We start from the raw sequence: 25,853 nt of genomic DNA on the forward strand, positions 1-25,853 counted from the left end.
GAGCGTCAAGAAGGCAGGCTCCTGAACACTATCCACTCTCCTCCATCTCCTTTTCTTCTCTGCTCATCAGACCAGCTTTCTCCATTTGGAAAACAGGACAAACGGCTGTTGACCAGGGCTTTGAACCTGTTCATTCCAATGTATCCTCTTATGTAAGAATCACCTGGGGGTCCTTAACAATCGCCTAGGGAATCTTGTTAAAATGTCGATCCTGATTCAGTATCTGGGATGGAAATGAAAATTATCAGCAGGGGGTTGAACCCAATGAACGGGTTCAAAGCCCCGCTATTGACAACTCTCAAATCTCAATTGCCTCCACCATTGCTATTGCTAAGACAGAGACTTCTTTTTTCACTTCCAGCTAAGAAAGTTCCAGGGAAGGATTCTGATTGGTCCCTTTTTCATTTCTAGCTTAAAAAAGTTTCAGGGAAGGACTCTGATTGTCCCAGCTGGGGTCCTGTATTCATCCAATCACTAGTGGCCCGTCTAGGTGCAAGGTCAAAGCTGTTCCCACTCTAGCCATGTGGATTGGGGGTGGGGGCAGGCACACACATCACCCTGTGTGTGCTCATCACATCATTTTGCTCGGGAGTGATTCAGCATGTCCATCTTTTATCCTAGCCCAGGTCTGAGAGAGCAACACCTTTATATTTGTCATGTATAAAGTTATTTGTTACTGCATCCAATCAAAGCTGATGGCTTTTTTGTTCTGCTCAGGAAAACTCTTGTGTTTTAGGTTGGTATCTTAGAAACTCTGCCTGTCTTTATGAAAATATTATGAGAATTGTGGGCCTATGCTGCCTTTATTCCTTCGGGAGCCTCTGCAGTGGAGGCAGGCAGATGAGGGTGTGATGGGCTTGCCCTTTCTGGCGCTATAATTCCGCTCCTGTCATGCTCTGTTTCTTCTCGCGGTCACTGAGTCCGCCTAATGCAGGCCCCCGGCAGGCAGCCTGGTGCTCCCTGGGGCTGAGGATCTAATGTCAGTAGGGCACCATTCAGTTCACATTGAAGATGGATATTAAGTCTTTTTACCCAGGGTCTTGTCAAGAAAAACAAAACTGCCTGCTATCAAAGGCACAGAAAATGCCCCCTTCCCTAACAGCAGTTGTCTGTGTTCACTGATATTGAAGGAACTGTCTGTCACCAAGTCTCCCAGGCGATTTTGTCAAGGTCAGTTCAACTGATCTTTTTCAACGAGAACCCAAAGAGGATCACGTTAACACCTGACCTTTAAAGAGCTTTATCCTTGGGGAACCAAGCTAATTAAAACATTAAAGGAGCCTGGCAGTGCAGTGGTTAAAAGCAATTATGAAATGAAAAGACTACTTTTAAAAAAATATTTAGACCAAAGTCCAGGAAAAAAGATAAACAAGCTGCTCATAGCAGGAGAAATATCCGTAGAAAATTCCAAACAGCAATTTAGACTTGTTATCACATGGTTGAGCTCAGAGTGGGAATCTGCAGACGACAGAAGTAGATTCCAAGCCTGGCTCTGCTGCTTCTGTTTATGTGGCCCTGGGCAAGTGTCTTACCTTTTCTGGGCTTTGTTTTCTTCCCTGTAAGATAGGGATAACAATACTACCTACTCCTTAGGCTTGTTGAGGGGCTTAAATGAAACAGGTCTGTTGGTTTAGTTAGCTCTCAATGTTACTATGGACATTTTTAGGAGTGAAATGCTGCTCTATGTACTTGCTCCACCATCTGAATGATCACCGTCTCTTGACAAGGTGGCTGGTTCTCCTTACATCCAGAATGCATGAGAAACCTCTTAAGGTTCTGACATGGCTTAGCTTTGTACAGGATGCTACCAGCATAAAGGCAACAGCACCAGCCCAGCTGCCATTGCACTTGACCATCTGCTCTGTTGTTGTTATGTGCCGTCGAGTCGGACCGACTCATAGCAACCCCTTCTTGGGTTTCCAAGGCAGTATCACTACGGAAGTAGATTGCCCCATCTTCCTTCCGGGGAGTGGCTGGTGGGTTCTAGATACACATTACTATGATTCTGCTACTACTAAAGACATTGAGAGGAAATGGTAACATGAGGATAACCAAACCAAAACAAACCTCACTGACATTGAATCAATGCTGACTCACCGTGACCCCCACTGAATTTCCAAGGCCATAAATCTTTATGGAAGCATACTACCCCATCTTTCTTCTGTGTAGTGGCTGGTGGGTTCAAACCATAGACCTTTTGGTTAGCAGCCAAATGCCTTAACCACTACACTACTCCAAAACTCAAAACCAAACTCTCTGCCATTGAGTCGATTCCAACTCATAGCGACCTCATTGGGTTTCCAAGGTGGTAAATCATTATAGAAGCAGATCACCCACTCTTTCTTCAGCAGAGTGGCTGGTGGGTTTGAACTGCCAGCCTTCTGGTTAGCAGTCAAATGCCTTAGGCACTGTGCTACCAGAGCTCCTTAACATGAGGATAGGGATATTTTCCAAGAAGCCAGGAACACTTCTGCCCTTTAAATTCCCCTATCTGTTGATTTATTTAAGCAGATACTTTTACTTGATCAATGTTTCCATCCAAAGCATTGTTCTTTATGTTGGTTTTCGTTTCATTGATTTTCGAGATAGTCGAAGTTATCTCCTTTGCATGTTGATAAATGAGATAGCTGAAAATAAAAGCATGGGGCAGAATTTAGACGAATTTCAAAGGCCTCTAGCCTCAGCTACTCACTGCTGGGTCCAAGACCAGCATCTTTGACATCACCTAGGTGCTTGTTAGAATCAAGGCTTGGAATCTAACAAGTTTGACCCTCTGCTGATAATTTGCGTTTTCACCCCAGATAATGAAGCAATCTACATTTAGACAAGATCCCCAGGTGATTTTTTTGTGTGTACATGTGATTCTTATCTTGTCTAGATTCTGATTAGGTATCTGGGGTGGATGTGAAAATTCTCAGGGCAGGGTGTGTGTGTGTGGGTGCAAACCGGAAGTCAAAGCTCTGGTTCCATTAGCAGAAGCTCTGATCCTGCCCCAGACCTGCTACATCAGAATCTGCATTTAACTAAGTCACCAGGTGGTTCTAATGCACATTGAAGTTGGAAAGGCACTGCTTGGGAGCAATGGTTCTCAGTCTTTGCTGAACACTGGAAACACCTGGGGAACTTGGACACACACTGATGCCTGGGTTCCACCCACCAAGACCCTGACTTAATTGGCGCTGAGAGTTTTTAAATCTCCTCAGGTGATTTAATGTGTAATCTAGGGTGAACTTGCTCAGGGAAACTGCTTTCTTCTTCCTTCACTTATACTACAATATTTGTTTTCTCTAGAAGTGAAACTTTCTCAAAGTACAGTTGAAGCTCATTTCATGTTGCTTGTATCAAGATGGAGGAACATTCTGTAGACAAGACCAGACGGTTTGAAGATTCACTTTGAATTTTACAAAATAATCTTTATGAATGTCTTCTGAGCCTTGGCCGAGGTCTCCACGTTCCCTCTTTTATTTTGAAGTTCAGAACTAGGCATCGTCCTCTAGTACAGCCCTAAACAGCCTCTGCATCAACATAAAAGACTTTTGTATCCTTCTGAATGAAAGGTACTGTTATAAATAAAGTCAGACCATTTGAATGGGGTGGGGGTGGGGGCAGCTTTAATAGCCAAGCAAAAGATTTTCTCATGTCTACACTCAGTCTGCTGAGTGAATGAGCCAGTTATATAAGGAGAAAATCAGCCTTCTTAGTTTTAAGCTTTTCTAATACAGCAATAAATGTGTTGCTGTTTAACCAAATAATAAGTTATCTCGCATCTGCAATTCAAGATGACTAGACAGATAAACTCACTTGTACCAAACTTTAAGACAGTTCAACTGATTCAATATATTATTAACATAAAAGTCAGCTGAACTGAGACCTTTGAGACAACTGGTAACCTTAGACCAGTGGTCTCCAAACCAGACAACTCAATTTATAAAAATCACCCGGGCTGCTTATGAAAACTATATAGGTGTCTGGGCAAAGATACCTGGGTTTTAAAAAGCTAGCTCAGTTCTTCTCAAACTTTAAAATGGGGTCTTGATAAAATTCTAATTCCCATTCAGTAGCAGCTGCAACAACGGGCTCAAACATAGCAATGATTGTAAGGATGGTGCAGAATGGGGCAGTGTTTTGCTCTGTTGTCCATAGGGTTGCTCTGAGTCAGAACCCACTTGATGGCACCTAATAACAACACGAAGGTCTGGTGGGGCTTGAGACTCTGCATTTCTAATAGACCTGAACACTAGGCTGCCCTGCTGCTTCATGGACCACACTTTGAGTGTGGCATCCTACTGCCATTCAGTCAATTCTAAGTCATAGGGACCCCCATTGGGTTTCCAAGGCTGTAAATCTTTATGGAAGTAGATTGCCTCATCTTCCTCCCGAGGAGCAGCTGGTGGGTTTGAACTGCTGACCTTCAGATTATCAGCCAAATGTCTCACCACCATGCCACTAGAGCTTCTTTTGAGTGGCATAACTCTAGAAAATTCTGACAATCAACCAGTTTGGGAACTAGAACTTTAGGCATCACAAATGTTGCCTGGAATATGAAAAAATGCATCTCCACCTCAATTTTTACCAGCTCAGAGTGTGCCAATGAGAATGATACATAGGCTAATGGAACATGGGCAAATTCAACGTCAGTTGGTGAAGAAATCCAGTTGAGAGTGTTAAATTATGCTCACACTTTGCCAACAGAAGAAGAAAGTGGGATTCCTTTATTTCTCTAGTGATCTATTATGCAGAGCTCATCACAGCAAACACAAAGGCAGGAGGAACCGTTACTTTAAATTCATATTATTTTAGCTGATGTATCTGGAGCACAGTGATAAATTAATCATGACGTCTGGTCTGATTCACAATCATATTCTAGCCCAATTTACACTTTGCATTTGCAGAGCTGAAACGCAATTCATTAAGATGGTGCAGACAGCCCGGATTTCTCTATTCACCAAACCCATGCAGGGAGGTGCTGTCTTTGCCATCCACTTAAGCACCTGCCTGCAGGCCCAGGGCCAACAGTGAATGGAGGCTCAGGACAGAGCCCAGGAGGCAGAGAGAAAGGAGGATTCAGCCTGAGGAATGGTCCACTGCCTAAGGGGCAAAGCCTGCTTGTGAGAAGGGGTGGGAGTCATTAAAAAATAACTTCCTGGCTTAATGACCAAGGCAGCTTATTCATCAGACAAGGGGAGTGGCCGTGTTGTTACTAAACATAACAGATGGCAGCTGTCGGCAGCTATATAGGGCAGGCTGATAAATCCCCCTGGATGGTCACACCACACTCTAGGGGTGGAGGGAGGAGGTGTGGTGGAGCTGCCAGCCCAGCTCAAAGGGTGCCTCCTGCAGGAGGACCACCCAGGAAAAAGCTGCCTTCTGGGGACAGCACCCAGGAGGGCACACCCAGGCTCTGGTGCTGAGCAAGGCTCAGGACGCCTAGGCCCACCCACTTGGCCTGCTAACAGCAGGGCCCAGCGATGCATGCCTGTTGGTGAGACGGGCTCCTAGGGCTGGGGGATTTGGGCAGTGGGGACAGGCGGCCTCTACATGTGGTCATCTTCCCTTTTACCTGCCAGTACCCAGCTAGCCCAGGGCAGGCATTCAGGAGGCTCTGCTGCCCCAGGTAGATAAGGACTCTCCTATCTTCCACCCACCCCCTGCAACTGTAAGGTACCCAAGGAAACATTGATTAATGGATCAAGTATTTATCCACTGCCTGGGTATGCTCGGCCCCCAGGAAGGAGTTCCAGGCTGAGGCTAGGATGTGGTCTCCCCCTCACCTACCCTTAAAAAAACTAAGTATGGTCTGTAGAGTACTCAGCACTCACACACTTCACCCCAACACTCTACAAAATAATACCGAACCAGGTAGGAGTGCTACTTTTGTATGAAGAGGGTCATACTTAACGATTTCCGTGTCACAAACTTATCTCTAAATCCCAGATCAAGACATAATATGTCAATGACCCTTGGGTTTGGTTTTGTGATTTGGAGGCTTATTCAAACAGGAATTTCTGACAAAGTTATAAACGTAGCTGTTAGAAATATTTAATACTTTTATTGAAAATAATGAAATTGGACAGCAAGGGAAGCTGCCTGGAAGACAGGACACTGGAGTCCTGGCTTTGGCTTGGTAGGGAAGGAAAAGGGAGGGCATCTGAGAGTTCTAATCACTGAATAACCACACCATCCTATACTTTTCAAGCTGTAAAGACCTTGGAAAAGAAGGCCAGACAAACTATACATCAGACACTTATCTCTATATAATGGGAACTATGCAAGTAGAGAGGCCAGGGAGCTCGGATCTGGAATGTGCAGCCCAGATGACCACATGGGGTCCTGTGCTGCACCTCCCCATGAGTTTCACTCTCCCTCTGTGTGGCACAGTTCATGGAACTACCTCCTCTCCCCACCCCCTATCATCTCAACACTTTCATCAACAAATGTAGGCAGAGGCTTCCTTATTTTCTCTTAATTTGCTATACACTGAGAGATATATTGTCACTGAACTGGGAAAAGTTGAGATTCGTTCATTCATTCATTCATTCATCCAACAAATGTTTATTAAGATCCTTCTGTGTGGCAAATTCTGGTCTAGGTGCTCAGACTCTGAGCAAAACAAGTATGAATTTCTGCCCTCACAGAGCTTACAAAAAGCAAAAAAAAAAGATAAAATCTCTAGACATTGTAAACCTGACAATGGGCTGACATAGCTTCCTGTAAATAGAATCCTTCTTTTTGACTTAATGAGAATTCTGACACATTGTGGATACTAGATTCATGAAGCTATCATGTGATTACTTAGTAATGAAAAAAAAAAAAAAAAAAGCATAGCTGATGGAAGAATCCGTATATTTGGAAGAATAGAAGGAAGTTCTAATTCCTTCTCATGAACTTATCTAAGGATAAGGCCTTGGTCGCATACAAACCTCTCTGCAGTGATGAGTGTATGGATAGAATAGGAGTTTGATTATGAAACGTTATGGAACATAGATCTCCTGTCGCCATTTCTGAGAATTCTTGGGTCCAATGAGCAGAGGAATGCAAGCTTCCAGTACCCACCACCACCTATCTGTCAGGTCGCCGTGACTTTGTCGTGGTGACTTTGTTGCTGTGAGGCTGGAGGCTATGCCACCGGTATTTCAGACACCAGCAGGGTCACCCATGGGGGACAGGTTTCAGGGGAGCTTCCAGACTAAGACAGACTAGGATGAAAGACCTGACAATGTACTTCTGAAAATTAGCCAATGGAAACCAGGAATCACAATACAATTGTTGTTGTTGTTATGTGCCGTCGAGTCCGACCCGACTCCTAGCGACCGCTCCTTGGGTTTCCGAGGCAGTATCACTACGGAAGTAGAAATAGGGCTCTCAAAATGGACTTGAGCAGACCAGTGATCTGAAAGAAGGTACAGGACTAGGTCATGTTTATTTCTGTTGTACATGGGGCCAGCCACTGGATAACAACTGGTACCCAACTTTAACAATCCTTCAAATCCATTGGGACCACAATGCATTTTTTTTTCTTGTGTTATATTTTACTTACTTTTTTGAAAAAAAATTTTTTTTGTTGTGTTTTGGGTGAAAGTTTACACAGTAAACCTTTATGTTCTCATTCAACAATTTCTACACAAGTTGTTCAGTGATATTGCTTACTCCTCACAATGTGTGAATATTCTCATCATTTCCACTCTGTTCACTCTGTTCCTATTAATCTAGTTTTCCTGCCCCCTTATATTCTCATCTTTATTTTAAAGTAATTGTTGATCATTTGGCCTCCTGTAGATAGATGATCTTTTAAAGGAGCACAGTATTTACAGGTGACATTCATTTTTTTTTTTTTTTTTTAGCCAACTTGTTATTTAGTACAAGGTAAACTCCGGGTTTAGTTTTGGTTCAAGGTTTGAAGAGTATTTCAGGGCAATAGGATGGGGAGTCTTCTGGTCTCAACCAGTCCAGTAAGTCTGATTTCTGTTGTTTTGTTTTAGGAATTTTGAGGTTCTGCTCTACATTTTTTTCTCTTATTCTAGCAGGGTCCACCTATTGTGGCCCTGATTAGAAGAGTTGGTAGTGGTAGCCAGGCACCATCTAGTTCTTCTGGTCTCAGGATAGACGAGGCCATGATTCATATAGACTATTTGTCCTGTAGACTAGTTTCTTCTTTGAGTCTTTGGTTTCCTTCTTTCTTTTTGGCTCCAGATGAGTAGAGACTAGTAGCTGTACCTTAGATGGTCACTTGCAAGCTTTTAAGACCCCAGACACTACTCACCAAACTAGGATGTAGAACATAATTTTAAGAACTATATTATGCCTATTGACTGAGAAGAGACCACAACCTATTAACCCTATACCTTTTTAACTCTCATCCACCCCCCTCATGTCATTTCCCTCTTTTCCCAGCTTCAGTCCCATAGTCAAGCATTGTAATTGTTGTCTTGTCTCTGCCACAGGACCTGAGGACTATGTTTCAATGGTTTCCAAGGCCTAAAAGAAATTATACACCCACCCTAGATAAGCTAGAACAGATTAACCCACAAATCAAATTGCTTTGCATTTGGCTATAGCAATAGTAATTTATGTGGTAACACAGATTAAGTGTTTTATTACTTACTTATTAAGGAATATTTGGAAGTTAATAGCAGAATGCCACATAAGGCTACAATTGATGTTAGATGTAATTGATTGTGCATGGAGAGCTGCATGTTCACATACACACATTCATACATTCAGACTTTTGCTTAAGTCAACTCTATCAAAAACTTTCACGTGCTTGCTTTACAGCATGGCTTCATTCATTCTTTTTTAATCCTTCCATTTTCTACATAGAATCCTGATTTTGAAAAATCCTTTGCATTATTGTTACAGGTTGTGGATGAGTACAACCTACTCAGGATGATGTATGAGAGAACTTTTCACAATTTTAATACTTATGTATATATTTTAAAATGCATTTGAAACAATTATAAGTACCTTATCAAACCATCATTTCACAGGAATTATTACTAAAGACAAAAGTACTTTTTCAAAAAGTGAGTTGATAAAAAAAAATAATTATAATACACATGGTACTCAGATATGGCAAAAATCACATAGGTAGTAAGGAATGTTTAAAATTTGAATTATACATTCATGTATGGTCTCAAACCAAAAAGCCAAACTCCCTGGCATTGAGTCGAATCTGAATCACAGCAACCCACCCCCCTGGGTTTCTGAGGGTACAATTGCCCCATCTTCCTTCCACGGAGCAGCTGGTGAGTTTGAATTGCTGACCTCTGGTTAGCAGCCAAATGCCTTATTCACTATGCCATCAGAGCTCCTTATGTATGGTCTAGGAGGACCAAAAAAGCAACTGCAGTTGGCTCTACAGAAAGACCCCTTGACAAAACAAAACAAAAAATGTTGGATTGCCAGGAAATCCAATAATCCTCACTGTTGTTGCTACGGGCCGTTGAGTTGATTTCAACTGATAGTGGCCCCATGAGACAGTGTAGAACTACCTCATAGGGTTTTCTTAGCGTTAATCTTTATGGAAGCAGGTCAGCAGGTATTTCTCCCATGGAGCCACTGGGTGGGTTTGAACTGCCAACCTTTTGTTTAGCACCCAAGCACTTAACCATTGCATCACCAGCAGATAAGTGCAAACAGGTACCAATGGCATAAGAAAAATATAAATTTTTGTCTGCAGAAAAATTCTGCCATGCAATTTTATCAATAGAACACATTGCAGCTCATAGGGCTTCTGTGCTTCATGTCCTCATGATTTTAGATCTTAGAGCCCACAGGCCTCAGAAACATGTCAGAAATCCTCCAGTCACTGCAAAGCTGTTTTCCTTTTTTTAAAAAAACCACCCAGTATTAAAAAGATTGTTTGAAAAGCTCCATTTAAATCATAAGCTATTATTGCTGCCCTTTAACATTCTAACGTTCTACTCTAAGAAGCCATTTAACAGCACTGGGAAATCTACTTTAGAGTGGATTTATTTATGTTTACTTTGAAGAAATGGCCAGCTAGATTCTCAGACCATCCAGTGTTTCTCAGCAGGGGTATTTCTGCAGAATGCTTAGCTCCCCTGACTCCTGGGTGCTAGATGCCAGTAGAACCTGCTCCGTGTCTTTGCGACAACCAAAAATACCCCCACATGCACACACATTTCCAACTGCCCTCAGTAGATGTACTCTGAGTTGAGAGCCACAACTGCCTTACTGAGAGGAAATCTGAGACCCGGAGGAGGGATTTGCCCAAGGATCTACAGTGGGTTGGTATTGTGTTAGCCTTTCAGACAGAAAAGACAAAGAGTTTTGGACCAGGTGGATGCTGGGGGACTAGTGACAGGCCACAGGGAGGTGAGGAAACCATCTCAGAGGCCACCCAGACAGACCCAATGGAGAAACAGAGAAACACTCTGTCCCACAACAGCAGATGTGAGGCCCCAAGGGCAGTGCTCGAGGTCTGGCCACCATATCAACCACGCCATGGGGCTCAGTGCCCTGGGGACTCGGGCTTCTTCTGACTGCATTGCCCTCTATCTCTTTCTTCTTGCTCTAACAAAACCAAACCAAACCAACTGCATCAAGTCAATTCCAATTCATGGCGACCCATACATTGCAGAGCAGGCTGTGCCCCATGGGGTCTGCCAGGCTGGGACCTTTTGGAAACACATCGCTAGGCCTTTCCTCCATGCTACCTCTGGGTGAGTTTGTACCACCAGCTTCCCCTCAAACCATTTCCTAATTGCCTTTGCTACTCCTACCTTCTTTCTGGTTGCCTTACATTCATACTTTCAAGAAAATATAAACAGATCATTAGACATGACCAATATGAAGACATCCTTTTTTGAAAGTTTTCTTGCCAGGCTACACTACAGGTCACTGATACAGTCCAAAGGTAGTTGGTTTCAGCTTTAAATCACTTGCCAATTAAAATGTTTAGTTTTCCTCCAAAAAAATTTTAAGGAACAAAATAAATGATGCTGCAAGGAGATTCTCCAGGCTTCTCTCCCAGCGTATTCCTGGTGCCCGTCCACACATTCACTGAATACCACCATAATTCTCATGCTTTCAAAGTTGGATGTTCTCCTTTCAGAAAGATCAAATAGAAAGACATGCATTCAGTCATTAAATTGTCAAATATTTCCAAAACTTTATTTGGTGGAAGACATGTAGTGAGTACTCTGGAGGATTCATTCACCACTTCTCTCTGCTCCAGGAGTTTATCATGTCAGCGATGTCTTCTGGAGGTAACCCAGATTTCTCAGGCTTCTGCAGCTGGAGAGGATGGGAGGAAACCCATTCATGCTGAAATCTCAGTGGCTCCAAGTCCCTTTCTTCTACTTGGCCATAGGAAATGCCTTCTTTTACATAGTCCCTTCTTCCTAAAGTATTTCTAGGATCCCCCAGAGGTGATTGCAGACACCTGCGAATTAGCTCCAATCGACCTTTGCTGCTGCTGGAAGCCAGACCTCAACTCCTCAGCTTTAGGATCCAACAAACCCACAGAGGGTTCCCCTCTAGGCTGGAGTTGCTATGGCAAGGCACAGTAGGGCTGAGAATGAGATATGTCTCATACCAATGGGTACCACTGTTCTCATGAAGAGACCAAAAACCAAACTGATTGCCAATGAGTTGATTCTGACTCATAGTGACCCTATAGGACAGAGTAGAACTGCCCACATAGAGTTTCCAAGGCTGTACATCTTTACAGAAGCAGAGTGCCACATCTTTCTCCCATGATGTGACTGGTGGGTTCGAACCACTGACTTTTTGCTTAGTAAAGGAATGCCTTAACCACAGCATTATCAGAGCTTATTAAGAGAGAAGAATCTATTTTCCCCTGGCCCATTTGGGATCTATATTAGTTTTCTTGGAGTCCCTGGGTGGTTCACATGCTTAATGCATTTGCCTGCTACCCAAAAGTTTAGAGGTTCAAGTTCACCCAGAGTCACCTTGGAAGAAAGTCCTGGTGATCTCTTTCTGAAATTCAGCCATAGAAAACCCTGTGGAGCAGTTATACACTAACATCCAAGGGGTTGCTGTGAGTCAAAATCTACTTCATGGCTAATGGTGGTGCTAGTGATTAATTTCCTAGGGCTGCCATAACAAAGTGCCACAAGTTGGGCGGCTTAAAACAACAGGTAATTATTCTCTCACAGTTCTGGAGGTCAGAAGTCTGAAATCAAGGTGTCAGCAGGGCCGTGCACCCCCGAAGATTCTAGGGGAGAATCTGTTTTATGCCTTTCTCTTAGCTTCTGGTGTTGTTGATATATCACTGCAATCTCTGCCTCTGTTATCACATGGCATTCTCCCTGTGTATCTCTTTGCTTCTTATAAGTCCACCAGTCATTGAATTTAGAGTCCACCCACTCCAGTATGACCTCATCTTAACTGATTATATCTGCAAGGATGCTATTTCCCAATAAGGTAACATTCTGAGGTTCTAGGAAGGACCTGAGTGTTGGGGGCAAGGGGTCACTATTTAACCCCAGGGTCCCACAGCAAAATTGCCTAAACTTCCAATGTTACCTACTGAGTGATACTTTTCCTTTTTTCACTAAGCTCCCTGAGCCAGGATTCTCCAGCCTCCAATCTCAAGAGTTCCACAGAGGTACTGCCTGAGTATTTCTTTATTCTCCTTGCTGTTTCCACTTCCTGCATATAGGCAGAACAGAAAGCCCGCCATGGCTCAGTGTAAGTAGAACAGGACTGGGGCTGTACTGATACTGATGGAACATGAATGTGGTGGCTATGAGATCCAGTTATCTCTCAGGAAAGGTGAGAACAATGTGCCTTATGGGTTGTGCTCAGCTTGAGGGTGAGTGTGAAGTGTTCCACTGCGGGACTGTTTGAACCCCCAATGTTATAACCATTCCTATGCACCCATAAAACTCTATGCTCTCAGGATGTGACTGTGCTGCACAAAGAAACAACACTCTTCTTCAGAGCTCATTTCCTGTTGAGGAGTCTGACTTACACTTGCCTGTCTTATCTTGGGAGGTGGGGGTAGTGACTTTTTGGGGGAGCTCCACCATATTTCCTGCCATTTGGCTTTGATTATGGCAGTATGTTTCCAAACCTCAGTTGGACAGGGATAAAATCTTTTTCACAGAATATTCCTCAGCCCTAATGAAAATCATTGAATACAAATAGCTCTAAGTTGTTGTTGTTGTTAGGTGCCGTCGAGGCGGTTCTGACTCATAGCAACCCTATGTACAACAGAAGGAAGCACTGCCCGGTCCTGCACCACCCTCACAATCCTTGCTATACCTGAGCCCATCTTGCAGCCAGTGTCAATCCATCTCGTTGAGAGCCTTCCCTTTTCCTGACTCTCCATTTTACCAAGCATGACATCTTTCTCAAGGGAATGGTCCCTTCTGACAACATGACCAAAGTAGGTGAGATGAAGTCTGGCCATTCTCACTTCCAAGGAGCATTCCAGCTACGTTTCTTCCAGGACCAGTTTGTTAGTTCTTTTAGCAGACCATGGTACTTTCAGCATTCTTCGCCAACACCACAACTCAAAAGCATGAATTCTTCGGTCTTCCTTATTCATTGTCCAGCTCTCACATGAATATGAGGTGATTGAAAATACCATGGCTTGGGTCAGACACATCTAAATTTTTTCATCGTTCTTTCAGCTTGAGAAATGCTGAGCATTTTCTTCCTTTTTGATTTTCTAACTCCAAGTCTTGGCACATTTCATTATAGTAATTGACTTGGTCTTCTTGAGCTGCTCTTTGAAATCTTCTGTTCAGCTCTTTTTATCCTGTCTATTTTCTAATTTGCTTTAGCTACTCTCTGCTCAAGGGCAAGCTTCAAAATTTCCTCTGTCATCCGTTTTGGTCTTTTTTTTTTTCCTCATATTTTAATGACCTCTTGCTTTCTTCATGGATGATGTTCTTGATGTCATCCCACAATTCCTCTGGGTTTTGGTAATTGGTGTCCAGTGCATCAAATCTATTCTTAAAATGATCTTCAAATTCAGGTTAGATATATCAAGGTCATATTTTGGCTCTCATGGACTTGTTTTAATTGTCTTCAGCTTCAACTTGAACTTGAATATGAGCAGTTGATGGTCTGTTCCACAGTCAGCCCTGGCCTTGTTTTGGCTGAAGATATTGAGCTTCTCCATCGAGCTTTCCCACAGATGTAGTCAATCTGATTCCTGTGTATTCCATCTGGTGAAGTCCACATATATAGCCACGATTTATGTTGTTGAAAAAAGGTATTTGCAATGAATAAGTTGTTGGTCTTGCAAAATTCTATCATGTGATCTGTGGTGTCATTTCTATCACCAAGGCCATATTTTTCAACTACTAGTGATTCTTTTTGGTTTCTAACTTTCCCTTTCCAATCACCAGTAATAATCAATACATCTAGATCTCGTGTTTGGTCAATTTCAGATTGCAGAAGTTGGTAAAAATCTTAAATTTCCTTGTCTTTGACTTTGGTAGTTGTGAATAAATTTGAATAGTAGTAGTATTAACTGGTCTTCCTTTTAGGCATATGGATATTATCCTATGACTGATAGCATTGTACTTCAGTGTTGATCTTGAAACATTTTTTGTGATGATGAATGCCACACCATTCCTCTTCAATTTGTCATTCTCAGCACAGTAGATCATGTGGTTATCTGATTCATAATGGCCTGAATCAGTCCATTTTAGGTCACTAATGCCTAGGATATCAATCTTCATGTGTTCCTTTTCATTTTTGACAACTTCTAATTTTCCTTGATTCATACTTCATACATTCCATGTTCCAATTATTAATGGGTATCTGCAACTGTTTCTTCCCATTTTGAGTCATGCCACATTAGCAAATGGAGGTCCCGAAAGATTTACTTCACCCATGTCATTAAGGTCTACTCGACTTTAAGGAGGCATCTCTTCCCTGATCATATTTTAAATGCCTTCCTACCTGAGGGGCTCATCTTCTGACCCACCAGCCACTCCTCGGAAGGAAGGTTGGGCAATCCTACTTCCGTAGTGATACTGCCTTGGGAACCCAAGGAGGGGTCACTATGAGTCAGGGCTGACTCGACGGCACATAACAACAACAACATATAAGACAGTGTTTCAGGGCTCTTCACAAAGTTTTCCAGTACTATATATCAGACAGTGTTTCACTGCTATTCATGAGGTTTTCACTGGACAATTCTTTGAAAAGTGGATGGCCCCTTCATTCTTCGGAGTCTGTGTTGGTCTGGAAGCTCCACCGAAACCACCACAGCATAAAACCTGACAGATGAGTGGTGAAATAGCTCTATGGACCTCCTCAATTCTGTGTATGTGCCCTACACTCTCTCACCTCCTGCAACTATTACATCTTTCTCTCCTCTCTCTCTCTCTCTCTCTCTCTCTCTCTCTGTCTCTCTCCCTCCCTTCCCTGGGCCATTTCCCCTGAGTAATTCCTATTCTCCTTTCAAATCTCAGGTATGTCCTCTGAGAAGGCTTCATTGACTGCCTCTCCTACTCTGAATTGGGCATCCCTCCTCTGGTAGCATGGTGGCTAAGGCACTTGACTGCTAACCAGAAGGCTAGCTGTTCAAACCCACCAGCCACTCCTTGGAAGGAAGATGGGGCAATCTACTTCCATAGTGATTCTGCCTTGGAAACCCAAGGAGGGGTCGCTATGAGTGAGGTCTGACTTGACCGCACATAACAACAACAACAACCTCTGTTCCCACATAAATCCTTCAACTTTCCTTCTAATCATTACATTTCATGGTATTTGCTTGTTTGATTGTCTTTCTTCCTGGAACATTAAATCCCATGAGGGTGTGGTATGAAAAACCATGTTCATCAAAGAGGTCATTGGCATTTGTTGAATAAATGCAGGAATGAAGGGGGCGTGTTGCCTAACTTTACTCTCCGGAAACCTTCTGTGTCATAAGTTGAAAAGAGAGAAATAGCTGTGTGGATAGCAGTTTTGTTGCTGTTTGGTCTAAGTCATGTTTAGATGAAAAAAATGATCAATTATGGCACAGCCAATCTGAGATGCTTGGGACCACTTAGGAAAAGATTCGACTCATCTTGTTTCCAATAATATCAATGGCAGAAAAACAGATTGATAATGTAGTCTCTTTTCCCATAGCCGAAGGTCATTCAGCTACTTCATCATGCTATGATGAGCCTGCCTGTGATAACCAGTGTTTGACGTGGGGGACTTGAATTTAGGAAGTCCTTGGTTTCTTGGTTCCTTGGACTTAATAGTAAAGCTATTGGAATACTTGTGAATAAAACTGGCAAGTTTATAAAAAGAAGTATGGTACAGGAGAAAGATGGGCAGAAAGGAAAGTAGGAGATATGGTTCTAGTTTCATCACTTCATCTTTCTGAGCCTCACATCTCTACAGAAAGGGGCAATATGGAATGAGCTCTGCCAGCTCTGCCAGTGCTGAAATTCTGTCACCACACCAGGCTAAGGTTCACTCCAGTATTACAGAGGGCACTGCCAGCATAACAGAGGGCACTGCACATGGCTTTCTAGGACACAAGTCTGCACAGAAATTAGAAGTCTGTGTGCAATGCAGTGAATTACTTGATATGGCCCTTCTATCCATGGTCTTTATGACTCCCACTAGATGTCTTGGTGGGACTATGTAAATGTGAGGTTCTTTGGTCAACTAAGAGGAATGAATAGCTTGGTAAAAATGTGCCATTGAGTCAGTTAAAACTCACAGCAACCTCATGCACAATACAGTGAAACACTGCTCAGTCCTGCACCATCCTCACAATCATTGCCGTGCTTGAGCCATTGTTGCAGCTACTGGGTCAATCCATCTCATTGAGGGTCTCCCTTTTTTTCACTGGCCCTCTACCTTATTGCAAAAAGAGTGTGGAGGCGATGTCTTCTAACCTCCTCTAATGTCATAAGGGGGAGACAGAACCACCATCAGCAACATCAGTCCAACACTGATCCCTATGAAATGGAGATCAGACATGATACCACCCTCCAACCATTTTACCAGTTCTGAAACCAACTGTCCCCTCCAATAGCGCTCTCTACTTTTCTTCTGGGTTCAATAATTATTTGCAATGGCCACACAGAACTCACAGACAATACTCACAATTATGGGGTTTATTAGGGAAGTAACAGGTCACAATTCAGGCTCAAAAATGCTCAGGATACAATTCTTTCAATCAGGACAGCCTCCTCTCAGCCACACCTACAGGCATGCCTGTCTTTGACCCCCAGCCTCTCAACGTGGCCTCTGCCCTGCTCAGGCAAGTGCTGCAAAGCTCTTTCAGCTTTTTGCCAATAGCCACACCCCACTATGCCAGCAAACCTCCTGCCTGAAGGCATTCAGCTTTCTTACTCTATGAGCTGGCAAGCCCGCCGCACTGTCTTGTCAGTCTCTGTTCTGCTGCTGCCAGTGCCATCCCTCTGCACAGGTGTCTTGGGATCTCACTGTACCACACTTACCAAGCATGATATCCTTCTCCAGGGACTGGTCCCTCTTGACAACATGACCAAAGCACAATATGCAAAGCCTTGACATCCTCACTCCTAAGGAGTATTCTGGCTGTAGTTCACCCAAGACAGATTTGTTTGTTCTTCTGGTAGTCTATAGTATATTCAATATTCTTCATCAACACATAATCCAAAAGCACCAATTCTTCTTCAGTCTTCCAGCTTTCACATGCGTATCAAGCTACTGAAAATACCATGGCTTGGGGCAGGTGCACCTTAATCTTCACAGTGACATCTTTGCCCTTTCACACTTAAAGAGGTAATTTGCAGCAGATTTGCCCAATGCAATACCTCCTTTGATTTCTTGACTGTTGTTTCCATGGGTATTGACTGTGGATCCAAGTAAAATGAAATCCCTGACAACCTGAATCTTTTCTCCATTTACCATGATGTTGTTTACTGGTCCAGTTGTGAGGATTTTTGTTTTCTTTATGTTAAGGTGTAATCCATACTGAAGGCTGTAGTATTTGATCTTCATTAGTACATGCTTCAAATTCTCTTCACTTTCAGCAAGCAAAGTTGTGTTGTCTGCATACTGCAGGTTGTTAATGAGTCTTCCTCCAATTCTGATGCCATGTTCTTCTTCATATAGTGCAACTTCTTGGATTATTTGCTCAGCCTACAGATTGAATAAGTATGATGAAAGAATATACCCTTGATGTACACCTTTACTGATTTTAAACCTGCAGTATTCTCTTGCTTGAACAACTGTCCTTGGTCTATATACAGGTTCCTCATGAGCCCAGTTAAGTGTTCTGAATTCCCATTCTTTGCAATGTTATCCATAATTTGTTACGTGGGGGTGGGACCATGCAAATAAGGTGTATGGAACCATAACATGGTGATTTGTCAGTTTTTCCATCCTGCTAGGATAAAAGAACTAATAAATCTGTTCTGGAGGAAGTGCAGCCGGAATGCTCCTTGGAAGCAAGAATGGCCAGACTTCATCTCATGTACTTTGGTCATGCTGTCAGAAGGGATCATTCCCTGGAGAAGGATATCATGTTTGGTGGAGGATCAACAAAAAAGGGGAGGCCCTCAATGAGATGGATTGACACAGTGGCTGCAACAATGGGTTCAGGTATAGCGGGGATCGTGGGCCTGGCACAGGACCAGGCAGTGTTTCATTCTGTTGTGCAAAGGGTCACTATGAGTTGGAGATGAGTTGGTGGCACCAAACAACAACACAACAAGCTTAAAATTAGCAGGAAGGTGGAATATCACCACCATCAAGAAAGAAGAGCTAGGAATGGAGAGCATCCTTTGGACCTGAGATTCCTGTGCTGAACCTCCTCCATCCAGAAGTTGGAGAGCTATGACACCAGAGACTGTGAGAAGCAGTGGCAGAGAAACCGCAGCAGCAGAGGCAGCAGAACAAAGAGACCAGCACAAGACAGAAAGGTGGGTTTCCAGGCCCACAGAATGAGGAGGCTGAGTGCCTTTGGGCAGGAAGCTTGCTGGTGGGGTGGCAACAGTGTGTGAGCTTTAAGTCAGAGCAATAAATATGGCTACACCATTAGTAGTAGGCCCTTTTTCATGATGCAGCATGTTTCTGTTCCCTATTGTCCAAGATTGTATTAGGCCCCTACTTCTCAAACACACCGACAGTTGTGTTTAGCACACTATTGGGAATCCTGCCTCAGTAAGAAATACTAGCAAACTCCCATTATTTCCATTTCAAAAGAATATTCCTGTAAGTCAGGTAATTGTACACCTATTCCTCACTTATCAACTATTGCATTATCTGACATTTTGCATTTATGACCACAGTAAAAGATCTACTATCCAACTATTTTGCACATTAACAATATATATTTGGCAGTAATTGTTTTGGTTCTTTTGTGCTGCTCTAACAGAACATACCACAGGTGGATGGCATTAACAAACAGTTTATTATCCTACAGTTTTGGAGGCTAGAAGTCTGAGTTCAAAGTGCCAGGCTCTAGAGGCTGAGTGAAAGCCCCTCGACCTTGGGCTTCAGCTCTGCCTCTTGCTCCAGGCCCTTTGAAGTTAGAGGCTTTCTTCACTCAGGCAGCTGCTGGATGCTGAGGCTGACAGACCCAACGTCACCAAGTAAAAAGGCACAGTCCCAATATTACCAAACCACATGGCAGGCCACTAATTCAAATCCATTAAGAGTCTCAAGATCGGCAGAGCATTGTAGGCTGCTGAAGACTCAGCTATGCGCTGGGTCCAAGCATGCCAAAAAGCTGGAGATCTTCATCTAAGTTGCTTCTGATACACTGGAAGCAGCCCACATCCCTAAGGCAGCTACTCAGCTGCTCCAGTAGATTCCACCATGGAGTAAATTACCAATCTTATCATGGGGAATAACTACATCCAGCTACCCACCCACTCAAAACCATGTCCAGCCAAGTTGACACATAAACTTAACTACCACAATAACCAATGCTAAGGTGTGAGGCAAGAGTAACACTGGCTGTGATGGTTAAGGTTGTATGTCAATTGGGCTGGGCCATGATTTTCAGTTGTTTGGCACTTTTGTAATGATGTAATCACCCTCCATTTTGTGATCTGACGCGGTCATCCTCTATTTTTGTATAATGCTGATTTTCACATAATGACTGGTCTTTGGAAACTAATCATGTCAGTAAGTAAGGAGTGAGTATATATTATCTCAAAAAACTCTATCATAAACTCTACGGAGCTCTGGTGGCATAGTGCCTAAGGCATTTGACTGCTAACCAGAAGGTTGGTGGTTCAAACACAGAAGGCAGACTGGACAATCTGCTTTGGTAAAGATGTACCACCTCAGAAACCCAAAGGGGGTCACTATGAGTTGGAATTGACTCTGTGGCAGTGAGTTTGGTTTGGTTTCATTTTATCATAAACTTGGGCATCTTGATGGTGAAAACTGAAATAACTAAATTATTTCTTTTAAAGAAAGAAAATCATGGTGATTACTTATTTATTTTTGTAGCATCACAGTACATTATAAAAATAAGAACTCTTTCTGAAACTCATTTTAAAGATTACATACTTTTCTTACTCAATAAAGCTATGATCCTTATATAATTGGCATGCATTCTAGCGTATTTTGGGGGGACACATAACACAGCATAATCAAATTGTTAGTCTAATTGATTGGTATAATTATTCTTACCTAAGAACAAAAACTTGGTTACTGGAAATAAAAAGGTACAGGCTATGAGGCAATATTTCTGGATTATAATCTTGTACCTGTGAAAGGAGGTCTGGTAGCACAGTGGTTAAAGTATTCAACTGCTAACTAGAAAAGGTTGGTGGTTTGAACCCCCCAGATGCTCTATGGGAGACAAATGAGGCAGTCTGCTTCCACAAAGATTTATGACCTTGGAAACCCCATGGGGCAGTTCTACTCTGTCCTGGAGGGTCATTATGAGTTGGAATCATCTTGATGGCTTTGGGATTTTTTTTGGTTTGTCTGTGAATGCTTGACTAAATCTTCCTCACTTCCTCTGAATCACAGATTACTTATTTATTGAGCAGAGGGATTAGTTCCAAAATACTGGTTTTCCAAGTCAGAATTGTACAAGTTTTCCTAACTTGAGGCCTGCTACCTAGTGGACTCCAGTGCTACTTCTAGACTCTTCCCATATCATTTATTAAATAAGACTGTATGCAACCAGGGGCCATTCTCATGACTCAGGGCGAGGCAACTGAACTCTTTGAGCTTTTTGCTGGGCACTGAAGTTCTATTCTCCATCTCATCTCGACCACCATCAGCAATCAAGAATAAAAGCTCTTGGAGAGGAGCTGTTCACTGTTGGGCGTCTTAAGCAAATAAGTTATAAGAATGAGAGTCATGGATCTAGACCATGCTTCCTGAATTTGACTCCTTGCTCAACTACTTACTATCTGGCCTTGGACAATTTAGTTACCACCTTATGCCTCTGCCTCTGCAGCTGTAAAATTAGGCTAGTAATAGAAATTAACTCATAGGGTTGTTGTGAGGATTAAATGAGATAATACATTTAAAAAAGTGTCTGGCACATGATAAGCACTCCGTTATTATTAGTTATGTTTATGAAAACATTTAAGCTGAATAAAAAATACCCTATTAGATAATCATTTTGGTATATAGGTTATCTCAATATTTCTTAAAAGCAGGTTTTCCCACACATTCCACCAAAAAAAAAAAAAAATTAAAAAGTTCTTTTGATACTTAATTGTAGTGAATAGCTCACACACTATGAAGAATTTCGGAATCATTGGCCCAACTTCTCTTTATCTGAACCAGGGCTTCAAACCAGTTCATTCCAGTTCAACATCCAGCTGAGAATTTGCATTTTCACCACAAATATACTGAATCAGAATCTACCTTTTAACAATATCTCCAGGTGATTCTTACGTATCATAACAATCATTGAGGATCTATAACAATCACCTGGAGATCTTGTTAAAAGGTAGATTCTGATTCAGTATCTCTGAGGTGGAAAGGAAAATTCTCAGCAGGGGGTCAAACCAGAATGAACCGGTTTGAAGCCCTGATCTGAACTCATCATCATGAGGAGAAAACAACTAGAACATGGCTGATCACCGACTCTGATGTTTTCTTTTAGCACAGAAAGATTTTAATCCTTGCATTCATAGTACTACCTGTCAATCACCTTTTTCCTAATTAAATGTACCTGGAGTTGGTTTTAAAGAAAAGAATGTGTTCATTCCAACTGGCTGCATATTTATGCTACAATTAGGTAAGAACGCCACAAATGCGTTCTTCCTCTGAGCCTCGGTAAAGAAAGGAGGGTGCAATTGAGAGCCTCGGAGATTTCAAGGCAATTAAGCCTAGAATGCAGGTGTTTGAAACACCTGTTTTCCCCTCCCTCCCGTGCCTACCGCCCTGGTCACCCCACATCAGTAGGTTAAAATAATTAACTTACACTATTGGGAGAAAAGCTCAAGAACTGCTAAGGGCAACAAGTCTCCTTTTCTCTCCTTTATCAGAATTAAAAGAGAAAAATAAAAAGGTTCATGGGTGGTCTACAAACAGGAGGGGGGAAGAAAAACTTTTCTTGAAAAAAAAAAACCGGACAAAACCAAAAGACAAGGGAGACATTGTCTCTCTGGGGCAAACTCAGGGTCTTGCTTGGTTCAGAATTCTGTTTGTTTTGTGGCAGCTTTTGCAGGGCGTTCAGAGGCATGAAAAAGCCTATTTTAAAAGATATTTATGTGAAGAAATAAAGCAATTGGGGAGTGTGTGATTTTGCCTGACCTGCCTTTTGTGAATACCTGCGAGTTTATATTAAATCTCAACAGCGGAGTCGCTGGCAGGGGTAAATTGTAGGAATTTTATTGCGGCTTTTAAAAAATGAAATAGTCCATTGCAAGGAAATCAAGAAATTGGGTTTTGTTTATTTTTTTAAAAGTTCAATGTGGCGATTTGAATCCGTTTTGGCCTGTGTGCTTTGTATATCTCGGTTTTATTTCCTGAGTTCCATTAAGGCTGCTGTTGAATCCTATTTGGCATAACTAGAAAAGATCGTGATGGTAATTTTATTTTTTATGATTACTGGTAGTTTCCCTCTCTATTCAAAACACACGGTTTTGGAAGCTTTGAGCATTTCAATTGGAATTTTTGTTTTTGGAAAATGTAAGGATGATACAGGCCCGGCGAGGGGGAGGAAACTAGTTCAGTATTTACGTAAATTTCAGTGAGTTTACACTTTTACATTTCCCTAGATAATTTAAAGTGACGGTCCAGCTAGAATCTGGACTTGAATGAAAGCTTTGTGATGAAATATAGATTGCAGGAAGCCAAAGACTACTTGCATGCCATTAATTCCACCCGAAACCCGGTCAGTATCTTCGTTTACGTAATGCCTGATGGGTTTTAAGAGCATTTGCCCATTCGAGGTTACAGCAGATCTTGTAACACTTGTCCTGGAGGGTGAGGGGTGAGTAGAATCAGACACGCAGAGAGAAGGGGAACAAGTGCGGCCACCGAGCCTCTAAGGACTTTTGCAACTTGCCGTGCAGGAAGTGGTAGCACTGGGACTTGAGCACGGCCACTCACTCCTTCCGCCCCAGGTTTTCCTGTGCCAGATCCAGTGCTACTTCCAGCCTCACCCGGGCCAGATGAACTCCACGCCAGTTAGAGCGACACTTCGGCAAATCCGGGCTGAGGCTGGCTGTTCAACGTACCAGTTCCTGGGAGTAGCATTATTTTTAAACGGCCAGCAGGTGGCGGAGTAAACCCTGTTCCCGAATCTTTTCTGGTGACTAAGTCATTTGGAAACGACTGAAAAACTTCTGTATCAGTTCAAACAAATTTTGCATTCAAGGTTTATTAAAATACCATTAATAGTATTTAATATACACACTTTAAATCCACTGTTACACTAAAATGCTGTTAAACTAACGCATGGCCTTTTTTGCCCTTAGCAATGTAACACACTAAGTAGTTGCAAAGTAGTGTTTGAAATTCCAATTCTCTGTGTTCTTTTCACTGTATTACTGTGTCAGAGAGAAATGCTGGTTTATTGTTCCTTTGAGTTCCTTTTCTTGTGAGGAAATCTTTGTGATCTTTACTTGAGTGTGACATGAATGCACCAAACAGTACAACACAAGCTTATGTGTAAGTGTTGTAGCCTGTACATGCACTCATCTCCACACATACACGCATTTGCCATTGCATGCATGTGTAGATATTGACCTACGTTTGTATAAGGATCATATCTCCTTGCAATACATTTTATTGGATTATCCAGTTCCCAATACTGTCTTGTACTTTTTCTGCCTCAAATACGTAAGTGAAAAGAACTAGGTCAGAGTGATAGGAACTAAGTGATGCACTGTAACTTAGGAACGTAAAGATATTTAACTGAAGTTTAATTTTTTTTTTTTAATTGAGATTTGGCATACACACACAGAAATATGCTGAGTAAAGAAAGCGTATTGAGGGCATACATATTGATATTTGTTTACATATGTTTTGTCTTTTTTTCAGAAAAATATATGGAAGGCGCTTGTAGAGTTAGAAGAGAGTTCACATAGAATCATTAGGGATTTTAGAGATTTTGCTATAAGAGTGAAAAACAAACAAGGCACAGAATGATGGGTTAAGGCTTTGCCCAAAGGCAGCCTGGAGCTCACTAGAGATTGAAGAGGGACAGGAATGGGAGGTGTTAACGAAATGTTTGCATGTTAAATAAAACGGAGAATAATCCAGTGGGACTTTGGAAGGTGTGTTAATGAATAGGTCATAAGGATCAAGAAATTAGAAAAGAGTGGGGATGGTTGCGGAACGTGGGAAACATATTTAATGCCACTGAATTGTATACATGAAAATAGTTGGAATAGCAAATATATACCTTACTACAATAACTTTCAACTTAAAATGGGAAAAGGTGGGAAGTCGTGTGTTTGTAGGGAGTGCCGTTTTATAGCAGGTGGAGGGCATGTATGGCTCCTGATGGTGGTGGTTGCCTCCGAAGTTTTAAAACAAAGCCCTCTCTCTAGGAGCTAGGGAGCAATGCCTTTCTCCCAATCCTAGCACATGCTGGAGAGTGGAACACAGTTCCGTGAGAGCTGCAAAAAGAACCTAGGAATCCTCACGTTTCACGTCCTTGAGCTACTGAATATTTCATTCTAGCTGTGGACTCAAATCTATAAATATTTCAAAATTTAGCTCTAAGGTTGAATTAAAATGCACTCACAACTGAACCTTCTAGAATTATATACCTTTTGCAAGGTGATACATGTATCAGTTACCCCAATAAAAGGAGATGTTAATAGTGTGTGTTAGCTATTTGCTCACTCTGTGATTCACTCCACTCACCAATTGCTTATTAGCATATCTCAAATCCTGTTGTAACGCTTTGTTGTTGTTGTTGTTATGTGCTGTCGAGTCGTCCCTGACTTATATCAACCCCTCCTTGGGTTTCCGAGGCAGTATCACTACAGAAGTAGATTGCCCCATCTTTTTTCTGAGGAGTGGCTGGTGGGTTTGAACCACCAGCCTTCTGGTTAGCAGTCAAGTGCCTTAGGCACTATGCTACCAGCGCTCCTGTTGTAACACTTACCTGTTTAAATTAATTCAAAAGAGAACCCCCAGGAAGGAACAAATGCACTGATGGTGATTTTAGAAATCATTTGCCTTGCCTTGAAATTGCAAATTCCATTTCATAACCATGCAAAAGTCCTTCCCTGCCCAGTTTCCACATCTACACGCATACACACACATACACACACACTTTCTTGAACCTACAGAACCATCCACTCTGGGGTTATTACTTTTTATTTTGGAACAATTCCACCTACATAAAATTAGCTTCTTTAAACAATGTACACTTTGGTTTGCTTTCCCCCACATTAAATGTGTCTTTATTTTATAGATTGGTTTGGAGCCGGCAGACTTTTTTTCCTGTTTCATCTTGAAAGCCTAAGGATCAA

The 25,853-nt window shown here is 42.3% G+C and overlaps 1 protein-coding gene across 1 annotated transcript in view; it reads right to left on the minus strand.

Moving 5' to 3' along the window:
* Window positions 1-872: 872 nt before the first annotated feature.
* CUNH14orf39 (chromosome unknown C14orf39 homolog) overlaps window positions 873-25,853 on the minus strand; it is a 163,816-nt gene continuing 138,835 nt past the window's right edge. Inside the window, exons 18-19 of the mRNA XM_042782085.1 lie at window positions 2,522-2,627; window positions 873-974 (exon numbers count right to left, since the gene is read on the minus strand). Of these exons, the coding sequence (XP_042638019.1) occupies window positions 873-974; window positions 2,522-2,627 (208 nt within the window). The remainder of the gene's footprint in view (window positions 975-2,521; window positions 2,628-25,853) is intronic.

The sequence above is a fragment of the Orycteropus afer genome, unplaced genomic scaffold (genome assembly GCF_000298275.1).
Source record: "Orycteropus afer afer isolate SDZICR_OR568_19922 unplaced genomic scaffold, OryAfe1.0 scaffold00237, whole genome shotgun sequence".
NCBI classification, from domain to species: domain Eukaryota; kingdom Metazoa; phylum Chordata; class Mammalia; order Tubulidentata; family Orycteropodidae; genus Orycteropus; species Orycteropus afer.